General features: G+C 46.1%; 1 protein-coding gene across 11 annotated transcripts in view; it reads left to right on the forward strand.

Annotated features, from left to right (window-relative positions):
* IQSEC1 (IQ motif and Sec7 domain ArfGEF 1) overlaps window positions 1–17483 on the forward strand; it is a 781720-nt gene that overhangs the window by 656774 nt on the left and 107463 nt on the right. Inside the window, exon 1 of one of the 11 annotated variants that reach the window (XM_083156426.1) lies at window positions 12523–12717. The exons of the other annotated variants lie outside the window; for them this stretch is intronic. Within the exon in view, the coding sequence (XP_083012552.1) occupies window positions 12653–12717 (65 nt within the window). The 5' untranslated portion in view covers window positions 12523–12652. Of the gene's footprint in view, window positions 1–12522; window positions 12718–17483 lie in introns of those variants that run through there. 11 annotated transcript variants of the gene reach the window in all.

Raw genomic sequence — 17483 nt, forward strand, 5'->3', positions numbered from 1 at the left:
TGCCTGTTTGTGATTCACCTGCTTCACTCGCTTGCAATTCTGCAGGCAAAGGGACAAGGAACCCCAAAGAGCAACACCCTGACACACACACACACACACACACAATAACGCGCTCACCACACATGAGGACGGTGAACAAATGTTATTTGACAGCTCTGTGTACGAGTCACCGCCATGAAAAAGGATAAACGATGCAATGATAATAACAATACTCTGTAAGCAATGACAAAGACTGGCAGAAGATTTCACTGAGAATGATATTGTGCGCGATGGGGTCACTGTGGCAATTGTAGGCCGCACCTCACACAATACGCTGTGCAGCAAAGGCAATACACTGGGCAGTATTCAATGAGAAAAATTTGCCGTGTTTTATGGCGAGTTTGTGCTATTTTCGCGTTGGAAGGAGCATTTTGCTTTCCAAAAGTGAACCACCCTATTCAATGTGATATTTTCGCCGTCTTTTTAAGTGATTTTCGCCATGTCTCTCCGTGTAGAAATTCTCCATCTTTTCATGGAGAACTGGAATGTGAACTTTTAAACTAAAAGGTTTTTTTTTTTTAAATTTTGGTGTCAAACAATCAGGATTTTTTTTCTGTGAAGGGGCATGTTATTTTTATTCATGTGCTTATAGCACATGAATATATATTTCATTTTAAAAAATATATATTTTTTATTATTTTTTTTTTTTTTACACAGAGCAGCCAGCAGGGGGCCGGAGCTCTGGAGACGCTCATTAGATATTCATATATTCACTGCACCCGATCATTACATATGCACGGTGCAGTGAATACTGGGTCCCCCGCTGGCTATAGGGGGGGGCAGCTTGTGCTGCCTGGGTCCCGGGGAGCCCTCCTCCCCTCCACATATGTTCTGGGGCAGCCAGGGAGACTTTAATCTCCCTGGCTGCCACCGGCTCCCTGCCAGCTCCCTGCCGCGGACGCTCGTCCGCTGCAGGGGTTAAGACTCGCCGCGAGTGGCGGCGAGTCTTAACCACATTGAATAGTGGGAGCAGGAGTGGCAGCGAGCCCTCCGGAACAGGGCGAGTGCATGGCGAGAGAAAAAATCTCTCGCCATGCACGGAGAATTTTTCTCATTGAATACTGCCCACTGTTACAGACAATCAATGCAATGAAAGACAAGATGAAAAAAAAATATTGTTTTGTAGGAAAGATATTGTGCGCAATGGGGCCACTGTGGCACCATAGGCCGCAATTCACACGATATACTGTGCCCAAAGTACCCTCAAACAATTATCTTGCAATGTAACCAAGTTCAGAAATTAGCAAGAAAAATATGTAGTACCATTTGAATGACAATAGTGCAATGTAACAGTTGCTGTTCAATAATGATAACCAGTGTCCAGACTCAACCGAATAAGTCCCTGAAGTGCGCAATTTACCCCAAAAGTTAGGTACCTCTGGCCTAGGTGCACCGTATATACTGTCAGGTGCAGTGTAGCAATAAAACACTGGAAGAACAGGCTCGGGCCTGTACGGTCTCCCACTGGTCACAGTAAGGGTGAAAGGGCTGTGTGGCAGTTCCTGCTGCCTTGCAAGTGAAAGGCCTGTATAGTGGCCTGTGTTAAGGAGGGCCTGTTTTGAGAGTCCGGATATCCTGAATGTAGGGTCTGTAGCCAAGGACCATTTAACCAGCCAGCTGAGGTGGTGTCTGGCAATACAATTCCTGAATGGGAGGGAACAAGGGCTGTGGGCCACGTGAGCTATCAGGGCAGGTGGCTGTGAGATACCGGTCTCTTTTGGGCACTTGGAAACCTCTGCTGGGCACTTGGAAATGTCTGCTGGACACTTGGAAACCTCTGCTGAGCATTTGGAAAAGAATGTGGGCAGTGTACACATGGAAAGACGCCTTCTCCCTTTCGACACTCACTCACTTCACCACGCGGCTCTCTTCTCTCCCAGTGGAGCGCCTCCGTCCATGCGTGCTGCTGTGCAATGCGCCGTCTCACTGCTGGTGCCGGGGATCACTGCCTTGGTTCCCCCTCTGTAGCCGCTGGGCTATCCTCACTGCCAGCAGCTCAGTCCGGCTCCCTTTTCCCAAGCCTCACCCGGTGCTGTTCTCTAGCTGACCGTGGCGGCTCCGTCCCCGCCTGTCAGCTCCTGTCCTAATGTAGAGTCCTGGTATCACCGCCTGGGATCGTGGCTGGAGGGCTCTATCCCCTGGCTCCACGTCACCTTCTCTGCGCCGGGACTCACGCTGCCTGACTTCTCTCCGCAGCCGCCGGGCAGGATTGATCAGCAGCAGCTCCATTCACTTTCCGCTTCAGCGCCCGGGCTCCAGACGCGCTCTCTCTCTCTTCCCAGGTCAGTGTACTCCCGGAACAACCTGCAGCGTGTCTCTCCCCAGGCCACACTGCTTACTCCTTACTACGTACCTCTCTCTCCCCCTCTGGGGCACTTGATACATGTCCATCTGTCCAGCAACAGGCAGTGCAGCCCCTCCATTTTGTCGTCCTGCTGAGCCACCAATGAAAATGGCCCTTTGGCTGCAGGGACTCCAGGTAGGCTCTGGGTCCCACAGCCTATTATCTAGTAGCTAGCTGCCGGGCGGTTGCCTAGCAACCCCCCGAGGCCTACACTGCAGGCCACTGTTATGTGTATAAACAATCCTGATGGGACAAAAAGGGGACAAAGAGGGGTACCCTTCAGTCCTGGGGGTACCACAACTGTGCCACCAAATTTGGGACCATTGGGAGGCATGCCCTCTGATTGGAATTTGCCATAAATAGCCCATAGGCTATTATATAATAGGTGAACATCCTCTGCAGGTGGTAGTAGTTACTTGGGCCAAGCTGCAAAGCAGTCTCCATGGAAGCCTATGAGAGCTGATTATCAGATGAAAATGGAAGGACGGAGCCAGATATCGGACATATCTTTCCTTCCGTTCCCTCATGGTTAATTCAGATGATCCTGAATTCATGTGGGTAAACCATAAATAAACGTGTTTTCTGGCCATAACTAACAAATATTGTTTAATAAGTACTGTATGCATAATCAGAAATATTGGTTACAAATTTGCACGATTCCCTCTGTTTTAATCTCTGTTGACAAACTGGCCAGTTTTCTAAATGATGTCCTAAGCACATGTTGTGTAGTAAATGGCCCTTTACAGATAACTCTGCATCAGGCAACAAAAAGTAACCTGACACATAGGAAATGTCTTTACGAGGATGATTCTTTAAAAATGTCAAATATTAAAAACATTTGGAAAGAATTTCCAGGTTTTACTGCCTCTCTCTCAGGTGGACATAATGGAGTTCTAAGTGTTGTGATGGACAGATTATACAGAGAACGTCTAGCCAGCCTATTGCAATCTCTGTGGCATATCTCAGGCCAGTGTAGACATGGCAGTCTGGTTACTAAATTTAGCATACCAAAATGATGTAATTCTGCCTGCAGTAGTCAGACTAGTGATAATGTGACTGCATTTCCTTCTACGTGAGCCCCTTTTCTCTGTGCATGGTGTATATACAGTAGCTTATATGATCACACATAAGCTACAGACACTGTAAACTTGTTCTGCAGGGGGGGCTACAAAAGCAGTAGGCTAGAGGGAACTGCTAGATGCTAGAAGATGCTGCAATCATGCAGAGATGGACAGTGGAAGAGCAATGGAGGAAATCTGTCTTGCTGTCTTTCAAAGTCTGAATAAAGAATGTGATAGAATGTCCAGGGATGGAACGCAAGCCTGCGGCACACCTCTTTCTGCTGAAACAATTGACACCATGGGTATGGATCATAGGGTAGACAGCAACTAGGTCGACAAGCATTAGGTCGAAACCACTAGGTTGACATGCATGAGCATCGACATAACTGAAGGTCGACATCGGTTAGGTCGACAGGGTCATTAAGTTGACACAAGCATTAGATTGACATGGGGAAGGTCGACAGCCACTATTTTATTCTGCCACTACGCCCTAGTGCAGGCATGTCCAACGTTGGCCCTCCAGATGTTGTGAAACTACACATCCCAGCATGCATTGCCACAGTTTTGCTATTAGAGAATGCTAAAACTATTGCAAAGCATGCTGGGATGTGTAGTTTCACAACATCTGGAGGGCCAACGTTGGACATGCCTGCCCTAGTGGATGGTAGGGCATGAAAAAAGTGAAAAACCCCATGCCAATCGACTATTGGCCTTCCCCACCTAATGCTTGTGTTGACCTAATGACCCTGTCAACCTAACCCATGTCGACCTTCAGTCATGTCAACCTTCATGCATGTCAACCTAGAGGTGTCGACCTAATGCTTGCCAACCTAATGCTTGTAGACCTAGTGACCGTATCCCGATACCATGTGTCACTATGCTCGTGCAACCAGAGCAATATATCTTCTTGAACAATAAAATACGTACCACACTGTTCTGCTCATAGTTTCATGTGCGTTACTTGCCACAATGAAACATTGATAGACAACTCAGAAAGCTGTATTAGTTGATTGATGGTTGTTGACATCTCCTCTTAAATATACAGTTGTATTCAGTAGCAAAAAATACCTTACTCTAGAGACGGCCATTGACCATCGATGAGTCAAAATCATCGATGGTTTGTGACCAATGTAGAATAGGTTTGCCATTAATGGGGGAGAACCACATGGTTTTCCTGCATTGATGTCAAGCATAAACAAATATATATATATACTTTTTCCCCCCAAGAGGCCAGGACACGAAGCAAAGAAAATGGATGACGATCGATAGGTAAAAACATTGATGGTCATCCTTTGCTTACTATGGCCAGTTGCACTATTGCCATCTAGAGCAATCATCAATGGCAATGGCAACGATGACCATCCCTACCATAATCCTGGTCATACAGGGACAGCTCTGCCATTAGGCAGTGGGTGCCTATAACGAAATGAAGATGTCCATGAGGAAGACATACAGGTGGTGACTGTGGAACTTCTAAAATGCATAGGTTACCAAGAAGCCTTAAACCGGCCATGAGGTCACTGTCAAATGTATTTATTACATACAAGTAATTGTACTTACAGCATATTGGACTTTCCAAGTTCAGTCAATGTAATACCACTATAATGTACTCCACTTTCCCAGTGCACCTAATGTAGAGTTCCATGCTCCATGTAAATTGTCCCCTAATATACCAGTGCAGCCAATATAAGGCACTCCCACTCCACTTTCCCAGTGCACCTAATGTAGAGTTCCATGCTCCATGTAAATTGTCCCCTTATATACCAGTGCAGCCAATATAAGGCACTCCCAGTGCAGGGTATTCTACTCTCTCAGTACAACCAATAAATGTAATGCCACCAATATAACATACTTTGCTCCCTTGTACTCAGTGGCAGATTCAGGGGGGGGCACCTGGGCACGTGCCCCCCCTGTCATTTCATTTTGTAGCTGAGGACCAGGGCTTTCCAACGAGCCCAGCCCCGTGCCTCTAGCCCCTCAGGAACCAAAGATATCGCCTGGCAAAGCTGTAACGTTTTTTCCCCAAAGGATAATATGGGACCCGGCAATTCCGACCCCCACCTAGTTCCAACGGCTACCAGTTCCCTCTCTGGCATCACAGAAGCTTGTGGTTGATCTTATTCAATTCCAAATCGCTGGGCCTTCAATATGATACCAGGCTGATCCATATTAGTCAATCGGTTCCAGAGATATTGCATGTAAACCGATTTTTTTATTTTTGAAATGTAATTTCATGGCTGTTCATGTTCTTTGATGGCAGATTACTCTGGAACCAAACGTTTCAGTTTCACTGGACCAAAATCATTCAAAGCCCACTCAAATCAATATGAGGTACTTGTGTATTTTGGCGGCGCCCATCGCATCGCATACCATAAGGCATACGATAGTATGCGATGCGACGCGATATTGCGCGATATTGTACAATGCCATACAATTTTAAAATTGTATGACATTGTATATGGCATACAATGCGATGCGATTAAACATTGTATAAGCACCCTAATGGGTGCTTACAATGTTAAATGCACCCCCACGCCACCCCCCCACTATAAACGTGAACCCGAAGCGTGGCGAGCGCAGCGAGCCCGCGAGGGTCGGCGGTACGCGTCCTCCGACCTTTTTCATACCCCCACTATCCACGTCGGCGTGGAGTTGAGAATAGAAAGTGTGGCGAGCGCAGCGAGCCACCGAGCCCAAAGCATGGCGAGCAGACGCGGATACCTGTGAAGCCCGCGAGGGGACTCCGATACCTGTGAAGGTATCCGCGTCCCCTCGCGGGGCTCGCTGCGCTCGCCACGGTTCAGGCTCGGTGGCTCGCTGCGCTCACCACACTTTCTGTTCTCAACTCCACGGCGACGTGGATAGTGGGGGTATGAAAAGGTCGGAGGACGCGTACCGCCGCCCCACGCGGGCTCGCTGCGCTCGCCACGCTTCGGGTTCACGTTTATAGTGGGGGGGTGGCGTGGGGGTGCATTTAACATTGTAAGCACCCATTACGGTGCTTAAAAGCACCCTTTAGGGGTGCTTATACAATCTTTCATCGTATAGGGGCCAAAAATCGCGTTGCATCGCATGCCATCGGGTGCATGGCATGCGATGCGACGCGATTAGAACATTGCGCAATGGAAATCGGGGGCGCCACTATAATACACAAGTATCCATTATGATACTTGTCTCATGTAAATGGGTCAGTTGGTTCCGAAGATATAGCCGGTTAAATGAGATAACTGGTTAAAGAGGGGGAGGGGTGGTTTTCTCTCCCCCTCACACCAGAAAATGCAGGGACTAGGCTGGTGTAAAGGGGGCAATCCTGGGAATGCTTTTTCTGGTGTGAAAGGGGTATTATTTCAAATAGCCGGGACCTGCAGTGCTCTGAATACAGCCAGGCTCTGCCACTGTCAGTGGCTATCACTTCTGCCTGGCGGCGGCTGTCCCCCATTTACCATGAGCATGTATTCTCCCTTGGCAATGAGCATGTAATCCCACATGGCAACGAGCATGGAACCTCTGGCAATGAGCATGGAACCCTTGGCAATGAGCATGTAGATAAGCAACACTTATGTAGCATAATTTTTAATAGGCATTATGGTGTTTGGCATAATACATAATGGCATGTAACTTAACCTGTAATGGACATTATGGTGTAAATTTTTAATGCGCGCCTTTGATGGACAATGTCCCTGTTTATGAAGCGTATTGGGAATTTTGGCTTAATCTGTGTGGCATTATGTGAATTTTGGCTCAATTCTAGTGGCATTATGTGAATTTTGGCTCAATTCGTGTGGCATTTTTTGAATTTGGCTCAATCTGTGTGGCATTATGTGAATTTTGACACAATCCATGTGGCATTATGTGAATTTTGGCTCAATCCATTTGGCATTATGTGAATTTTGGCTCAATCCATGTGGCATTATGTGAATTTTGGCTCATTCCATTTGGCATCATGTGTAATGGGCAAGTATAGTGGGGTCTAGTATTTTGTTGCATAATGTGTAGAAGTTGTATATGGTGTTATACACTACACTCAAGGACATGCCCCCTGTTGAGTGGCCACATCCCTTTTCCGGAGCGTGCCTTCGGCGCGCGCACAACTGCATCCTTCAATTTTGTCGCCATGGGGAGCCTGCGTACTTTAAATGCCAGGGCCTATTTTTAATCCCATTCCCACCCTCTCTCTGCCGCTCTCTTAGCATGTACACTGGCATTACTAACACCGCCCCTCCCCCACCTAAACCTTCTTTTATCATGGTGCCCCCCCTGTCATTTTATCCTGGATCCGCCCCTGCTTGTACTGTGTATTTGCTGCCATACTCCTGCTTTCTGGGAACAAAATGTTTACGAGGAATGCAACAAATGACTGCATGACTGCTTCCCTTTTACCTATTCATATGCTCTTCTCTACTCTTATTAGTAATAATGTTCTGTTCTCTCAGTGCAGACCTGTACACCGTCTTCGGTTTTTCCAATAGAGATAGTGTTCTCTGCTGTCATACTATACCACCACTACGCCACTTGTATTATGTAGTATAGTGTTCTACTTCTAGTGCATCCTGTGTAACATTCTCTGACTTTCCACAATATACCAAAGCTCGTTTAGATCTCTATGCATTTGCCTTATACTGTAATGTAATAATAAAATGCACCACACAAATAAATCACATTTATGGGCACATTATGAGTAACTACATACATCTTCCAATATGTGCGCTTCAAAACACACACACACGCACACACACACACACACTCTCATCATGTGAGACTACATCATCGCCATTTCATCATCATCAACGCTATACGTAATAATGAATGCAGGTTTAAAACAATAAATCTCAGCTCTGTGTTCATAGCCTGGACTAGTAGTGCTAATTCAGGTTGTGTTTATTTGGGTTGGCCTTGTGATACAGAGAAACCCACAGCATGGAGTTTCCCTGTTACTGAACTGTTGGGAGTGATGTCTGCATGGCAGAACAGCAGACAATAGGTTCTGCACTCACCTAACATTGGGCTTAATCAGCATGCGCTAATCAGTGAATTTTCAGTGGACTGCAAGCGGAAAGCCGCCGCCAAGGCAGAAAGAGAAGCCGTAACTTGCAAAATTCCAAATGCAACACAAATAGTGATCCATTCGCAGATCCATTCACAAAAACCAGACCAGCCAACAGTTTTTTCTATCTCTATCTCCCAACAGTTCGGTCTAGGGCTTTCACCGATCTACTCCAAAACCAGACTGTAGGTGGTCATCGCTGACAGCAGAGACCCACACAAAATACACCTTGGCATGCCTGCGTTTTTTCAGAAACACACCCAGAAAATGCCATGTTTCTGCCTCTGAATGCCGGCTTCCTGTCAATCTACAACTACTCTGTGACTTCTAAGCGTATGGCTATTTATTTGGGGTGTGGAACATTGGACAGACAGCAACTAGGTCGACAAGCATTAGGTCGACACCACTAGGTCGACATGCGTCAAGGTCGACATGAAGGAAGGTCGACATAGGCTAGGTCAACAGGTCGACACAAGCAGGTCGACAGTCAAAAGGTATGGTAGGTCATGGGGTTTTTCACTTTTTTTTTGTACCGACAAGGTCTCGCATGACTCGCTGAGCTTGCCATGCTTCGGGCGTGGTGCCTCGCTGCGCACACTATTTTATTCTCCCACCACGCCCTAGTGCATGAAATACCGCCTGTCGGCACATGTCGGCTAAAAAAAAAGTGAAAAACCCTATGTTGACCTTTTGACTGTCGACCTTCCCCATGTCAATCTAATGCTTGTGTCAACCTAATGTCCCGTTGACCTAACCCATGATGACCTTCCTGCATGTCGACATTTCTGCATGTCGACCTTCAGTCACGTCGACCTTAATGCGTGTCGACCAAATGCTTGTAGACCTAGTGACTGTATCCCATTTATTTGCTAATTGCAGTCACGCATGAGCAGGCGTTCCATTCTCTGATTAACAATCCATGTAGAATTAGGCCACTGATGCATGTTGCAGTGCAGGTGTGGTAGGGGATGGCTGGAAAAGGGTTAATGGGGTGCCTAGCGCCCTTCAGCACTTAGTATGCCCCCTCTCCCTATTAGATCACATCCAATGTCTGTTTAGCTCGGACTAACTTAGGCCCTTATTCTGATCTGTGCGGCCGGAGCCGCATACGTTGCTCCGGCCGCACAAACCAATCCCCGCCTACAATACGGATCGCCACGGCCGTCCGTACGCGGACGGCTGGCGATCCGCATGAAAATGGTGGGGCGTACGCCTCCACCATGGTGGGAGCTGCCCCCTGCATTCGATGGTCGGCGACCATCGAAGGCAGGGCCGCACGCTCCACCAGCTCCCGCAAGCTTAGACCACACGGACAATCGTCCGTGTGAAAGCTTGTATGGGGGCGGAGAGCTGACATCCGGCGATGTCAGCTTTCCGCCCCCATCACTGGCGTCATAGCCTCATTACCATGCATACGCCCCGCGTTTGCATGGGAACGCCCATGAAACGCTGGGCGTATGCATAGGGTAATGAGGCTATTAAGCCCCTCACGCCCCTATACGCCCCCTTTGCGGCGTATACATTTTTTGTGCGGCGATTTCGCCTGCACATGCGCAGAGTGACCTCTGCGCATGTGCAGAGTGAAAACATCGGCGGTACGGCCGCACGCGGGCCGTACCGCCGAGATCAGAATAAGGGCCTTAGTCCATAAACTGGTTGTGTATTATGGTACTATAAGTAACAGCATACCATGACTGCAGTGCATATTGGCCCTTATAAAACTACAAGCACCAGCATGCCCTGTCATCCAGAGCCACTGTTACATGTAGTGCACTGGTAAAAAGACAATAAAACGTCTCCCCCAATGCACACCCATTTTTTTTGCAGTTATTACTCTCCAGCACCCAGTTAGGAACCTCTTCTTTAATTCATAAAAATAATTGTCCTGAAGAGGAGAGCATACTTAGGGCTATATTTACTAAAGGACAATTTTATTGATGGATATCGATTGATAGGATAGGCATTCCGCCCAACTTTTGTTCACTAGAAGTGAGACCTGCTGATGGCGCTCCAGAAGATTAGAGGTCGTCTGTATGAACCAGTCACAAAGAAATGTTGGCCAAGGGTCAGGAGTAGTGTATAAATAAAGAAAGGAAGTATGTAATGTTATGGACTGTATAGAGGGGATGTATTTGGGTAGGAAAGCTAATGAAAGTTACATGGGTGGTTGTTGAGCTTGATACGCTTGTCCAAAGAGGTGAGTTCTCAGGGTTTTAAAAGCAGCTCTTGTGTACAAATCTATAAGACCTACTATGCATTCTATAGGTGCAGCTAAGATAAGGTGCTCTGAATCACCAGTGCCGTGTTCTCCTTTCCCAGGACAACATGCTCATAGTCCCCAGTAATAAATGCTGTCACATTACAATGTGAATTTGCTCCCAGTTCAACTCACTGGGGAAATGTAATAAGATCGGGTTTGCCACATTGCAGAACTTTCACGATTTTGTTTGCTTTTAAAAGAAACAAAGACGTTTCTGAAGACCAAACCTGCCAGGATTTTGCCTTTAGTAACGTTACTTAGTTAAAATAAAGAAATAATTATGAACAGAATTGCTGAATATTGTAGATTTAGCAAATTTAGAACATATTACATTTCCCTCTCTATGGCCCTTATTCTGATCGGTGCGGCCCGATCAGAATATGCGGCCACGACCGTGCAGGCGAATCCCCGCCTTCCATACGGATCGCCACCTGCCGTCCGTACGCGGATATGTGGCGATCCGCATGAAATTGGACGGGGATACGCCTCCTCCGTCTTGGGAGCAGCCCCTGCATTCGATGGTCGCCGAACATCGAATGCAGGGCCGCACGCTCCACCAGGTCCCGCCACACAAGACCACACGGACACTTGTCCGTGTGAAATCATGTATGGGGGCGGGCAGCTGACATCCGGCGATGTCAGATGCCCGCCCCGTACCCACGCGTCACGGCCTCATTACCATGCATACGCCCCGCGTTTGCATGGGAACGCCCATGAAACGCGGGGCGTATGCATAGGGTAATGAGGCTAAGTAGCCACTCACGCCCCTCTACGCCCCCTGTGCGGCGTATAAAGAATCCGTGCGGCGAAATCGCCTGCACATGCGCAGAGTGACCTCTGCACATGCGCAGACGATCAACATCGGCGGTCCGTCCACATGCGGGAATTTCCGCACCGATCAGAATAAGGGCCTGTGTCCTCTGGGTGTTTACAATGCTCTGTTCTCTCTGTACAACATGCTGTACTCCTCCAGTATACAGTCTCTCTCCCAGTTAGAATTCCTATGTTAGCTCAGTATATTATTTCTCCAAAAGCATTCACTGTGTTAAATTTTATATATTTTGACGTGTGACAACTTCATAGTTTAATTATTGATTCCCCGGGGGCTATTCAATTAGCCCCAAAAGTCGCCGCTATCTGGAATTTAGATGCAGGAAATGAAAATCTACCATAATGGACCAGTTTTCGCATCTGCGATTGGGAAAACACGTGGATCCAGGAACTTATCGCCGATACTGTTTGTGGTTGCGTAAAAAGAGGTTCTTTTTTTCCCACACACAAAATGCTGGTTAATTGAATTCTACAGAAATAAACTTTGAGGTAAAAAAAAAATCACGGAAAAAATATAAATGTTTCTTTTTACGCAAATAAATATTGCGCCAAATTGAATCCTCCTCTAAAAAGTTAATTTCTAGAGTTGTGCAGAGCGTTTCACTACTCCTGGAAATAGTCATAGTTCCTAAACGGAATTCTTTCAGAATTTCCATGAATCCCTTCTATAATGAAGAGAACGCTGTCTGTGTAAAAAGCTTCTCAAAACCTCATTCACGACTCTTCCCTCCAAGTGTACACTGCTCGGTTCCTTACTCTGCCAGTACAGCTCTGTCTGTGTAGCAGTTTCCTGTCCCTTCCCTAGGAAAACACAGGCACACAAGCCATAGGCAGCAAATGAGAGCAGTTTAATCCTTTGTTTCTCCTCCCTCTCTTCCCTCTCTCCCCCCTATGCCAGCTCTCCAGCCATCCCCCCATCCTCCCCTGGCCTGGAAGGGTGGACCTCTCAGCTGATTCTTCCGGATCACTGCAGTACTAGCAGTAAGAGGAGGGTCAGGGGGATACAGGATGTTGGGGTCCCAGCCGGGTTGATGTGACTCTGTCACCTTGTACTGTCCCTGCATAAAGCAGCCATGTGGTGTCTACAGTGCAATTCCGAGAGGACCCAGTCGCTCCTGGAGCTTGAACTGGACAGCTGGTAATATAGATTTATTTATACATACATGCAAAATTGTGCATACAGAACTGCACACGCAGCGAGAGAACCCTGTCTCGCCTGTTAATACATACACACACAACTAAAGTACAGTACCACAGTACTATATACAAAAGATAGAAAACTATGCCAATACAAGGCAGCTTTATATAATCTATAGCACTATTTGCAGATTGTCAGAGAATATAACATATACTGTACAGTACATTATATCACCAAACGCATACTTCTATATACATTACCACGGAACACTGCATCATATTGTTGGAATAAAGTCTGTTTTATCCATCCGCAGTATGGGATGTACGTAATCTAATAGCAGGGAATTTAATCTGTTGCACACAGCATGCAATAACAAACAAGCATGTCACTGCAAACATTGGAAGGAACATTTTATAACATGACGTTGTCTATTGTACAACACAATACACTGTATATAAGCTGGCTACACTGACTGGCGCTCTCTACGCATTGGAATGTATATTGATGTGAAAGTGTTTTCTGTACAACTCTTGTGCTATTAATATCACTGTTGGTTGTGTCCTGAAACATCTAAGTGTGCATGTATGGCATGCTGCAGTCAGGATTACTGTATACTATGCACGTCTACCTATTGCAATCGTTCACGTCTCATTGTATTTAGGATCATATGCAAAATATGGCATATGTATTTATTGTAAAGCAAAATATCAGTCAGTTCCTGATAGTGTGAATACGTGTGCCTATGCAGAATTGTCATTTTGGGAATGTTGTAAGAAATAATCTATATTATAGTAAATGACAGTATTAGGTAGCGGTGGAAAGTCACGTTGCTGTGTATTTTATATACAGCGGAATATGTTACACATAGGTTACACAAGTTATTACCGGTAACAACATAGCCGATTCTTTTCTGTAGGTGTAATAATCATTGGGCTTGGCTGGTCCGGTAGTCTTTTTAGTGGATATTATTTCCAGCTACTCTACCAAGTATACAGATGGCGAACCTTCCATTGTAGTGTTCCGATTCATATTGTATTGACCACTGCTTTCTCTGATGTCATCGTACACATCCACTGTACAGTATATGGATGACTGATGCACAAGTTCAGGTCTCCTAACTTCTAAGCTGCTGAAATGTTATTTAATTGATACGGCTGACAAGGTGAATTGCGTTCCACCACCTCTCTAGGACCACTGTAAGCCCTGCTAGTGCATATATCTCAAATATATCTAAACTAAAAACAATTTAAAAAGTTTGCTTATATTCCCAACAACAACTCGGTTCACATGCACACTAGGGGTTATTTCAGCAGAAGTCAATATTCTTACCATTATTGGCCCGATTCAGACCGGCTCGCTGGGTTGAGAGTATTCGGAGCTGAGATCCCTCCCCCCGTCTCCCTGTGCATGGAATGATTTCCCCCTTGCTAGCAGCACTGAGTAAGTCTAGTATCACTGGGTGCTGTGAAGGCCGTGGGAAGAAGGAGACCACTGCTGGCATCAGCGGCCCTCCCTCCCAACAGCTGGGGAACGCTGACGTTTTCCTGGGATTGTCCCAATGACCCCCAAACTTCCAGCGCCTGCCAATCACCTTGCGAGCGGCCAGCGAAGGGTAGCCTTTGTATGGTCCAAATGCGCACAGCACACAATCTTTCGATAATCAACAGGGCTGCAAATTCGCAGCCCTGCATGTGGGTCTGAATCAGGCCCTATGTGTGGTGTGTGGTACGAAACCAAAGCACCAAGAGGAAAATAACATTCAAACTTCACACATATCAGTCTGTCAAATATTTTGTGGTGCATCCTTATGGTTGTATAGAAAGTAGTGCTATACTTTCTCCATACGATGACTAAACTATTGTTGCTGTACATTTGCAGTTGCCATCAGGCCTGATGAGACTGACGAGCTTTGTAAATCCCCTCCGGTGGCAACCTTCTGAGCAAGCAAGGTTACCTGCAAGCGACCGGTGAATCCTAGGCTTGATGCACTGTTTATGGTCTGCAGAGTTGGCATATAGAGCCCAGTCCCAGACTGTTCTTTCACTGAGTTGACCAACATATGAGATAGCTTGGTTATTCTGGAATTACTGTAATGGCATAATACCTTTATTTGTCAATAGTGAACACCACAGGTGCACAAAAATAAATGATATCTCCCTCTCCGTTTCTAAACTGCTGAAACATCTAAATATGTCATCACCTTCTGATTATAGTTTATAAACAAAATACTGTACAACAACCTCCCTACAGATTTACCTAAATCCTCATAAACACTAGACGATTTTTAAAGGATATCGCTTCTTTTGTCTCTTCTGAGTGATATCTTTTAAAAAATTGCTCAACATTGTTAACAATGCATTGTTTTGTGCATTGTTAATGACCCCCCTATTGTCTGTGCTGCATACCCAGTTGACTACTGTATATAATTATTGAGGCTTGCTAGCAGAAGGGGCCGGATGATGTCACTGATTGATATTGTTAATTGCTCAGTGTGTACGCTCAATATTGTGTGCCTGGAGTTCAAGAGAAAACACTGGCAATATCGCTCATGGAGCATCTCAGCGAGTGCAGTGGTTTCTAAACTGTGTGTCTAGGCGAGGCTCTTGCAGGGGCATCTTGGGTTGGTAGTCCAGGATCAATGCATTTTAATTTATGGAGTGATAGGTAAAACCAGTGCGGTGGAGTACAATCAACTGTTCTCCACCACAGAACTGACCCTACGGATATTACAAGTAGGCATTATATATTTAAATTGATATGGCTTTACAAATGTATCAGTGACAAACTCCCCCCCCCCCCCCCCCCCTACGGGTGCCATGAAAATATTGCTGATACCCTAGGGCGCAAGGGCGTAACTACCATAGATGCAAGGGGTGCAGCTTCTATGGGGCCCAGAGCTAAAAGGGACCCATCTTTACTGTCTTAGTATTATGTTTTACATACATTTGTCTCCATCAGTTACTAAATAGAGGGCCCTTACAAACCTTTGCTAATGGGCCTATGAATATATAGTTACGCCTCTGCTAGGGCGCTGTGATTCAAAAAACTTTGCAAACCACTGGACTAGGGTGTACGGAGCTTAACAATGAGCTAACATTTTCCAAACCACCTTGTAGTCTTTTGTTCCTTGCATACTGATCTCAGTTTCTCTAAACATTTCCGTAAACTTTGTTGCCAGTAAAAGAAGCTTCTGGCTGGGACTGCTCGCTTCCAGGAGACCTTGACAGCAAAGATGAACCTTTGCTTGATCCCAACTTCCTGAAGACATATAAAAGGGTTGTGAGAGAAGGGGCGAGTGGCAGTGGATGGACTATGGTTGCTTGGGAAATACTGCTTTCTCTGGACCTTTTACAACAAGTCTATTTGTATCATGTAATCAGTATTCACCAGAGAGAGAAAACTACTTCATTGGACTCCACTCTAAATCATTGGTGCTCTGTCCCCTGGAACTCTCAGGGAAAAGCGTACTGGTTGCTAGGTATATATACAGTGCTGCAGAGATGGGTTGGGACAGGTTACTGTATGTATTTAGAGTCATGAAAATGTCCAACAAATGACATAAATGTCTACTCTCCCACTATGTGCATGCATTTGTCTGGCTGGTTGTTGTCACTTGCATGCTTTGCTGTAGTGTAGCCAATGATAATGCGGCCAATGATAATCAGATACATGTTTTAAGTACCGCCTCCCCGCGTCTCTGTGGCCCAAGAACCTTATTGAGCTCACATTCCCAAATTACTCTCATCTTATTTAACTGTTTGATTGACCGTGATTAGACAACTCTGGCGTGAGGGAGAAAGGGCCAAGCGGCATTCATGTCTGCCCTGTCAGTTTCAATCCTTTAATCACATTGTTTTCCCAATGGCACATCGGCATTCTGAGGCCTTGCATGCACAATGACTTATTGAGAACCAGTGTTTACATCACACAGACCAACCGTAGAAATTCCAGCAGTTTATGTGCTGGGATAAGGTGGTGTCCTCAGACATGGGGGACGCCCTGCACGGCTGCTCAGCCAACCCCACCTCTGCACAAATAAATATTAGGCTTGCAGAGTTGCCAGTCGCTGTGGTTTGACTAGGCTGGGCACACACAGTATACATGTCTTCTCTCTGACACTCTGTGTGTGGAACGTGTGATGGTATTCAGTCACTGTGTTTATATACAAGTGAAAGTGGGGCAAGCTGTGATATACAGTATAAACCCTCATAGGTTTTTTGATATTGCCAAACAATATTTTAAGTTTAAATATAAATGTATCTAGACATTGTTTATTGAAATTATTTTCTTCACTTGCTGCACATTTTTTTATGTGTATTGAATAAGGGATTTGGGGGGTTATTTCTAATATATACATACACCTACAGATGTTTCCTCATACATCTAGCCTCAATATATCACACAGTGGGAGATGCCTGGTACATGAGACCTGACTGGTCCCCTGTTACTACAGTATGCTAACTGTGGGCATTGTTTTAGCTGAAAATGCAACTTTGTCACAACACAATGGCCCTTATTCTGATCGGTGCGGCCCGATCAGAAATATGCGGTGATGTCCGTCTTGGCGAATCCCCGCCTTCCATACGGATCGCCACCTCCGTCCGTATGCGGATATGTGGCGGTCCGCATGAATGTGGACGGGGATACGCCTCCTCCATGGTGGGAGCAGCCCCTGCATTCGATGGTCGCCGAACATCGAATGCAGGGCCGCACGCTCCACCAGGTCCCGCAACACAAGACCACACGGACACTTGTCCGTGTGAAAT

This window comes from Crinia signifera, chromosome 8 (assembly GCF_055691185.1).
Source record: "Crinia signifera chromosome 8, ASM5569118v1, whole genome shotgun sequence".
Taxonomy (NCBI): Eukaryota; Metazoa; Chordata; class Amphibia; order Anura; family Myobatrachidae; genus Crinia; species Crinia signifera.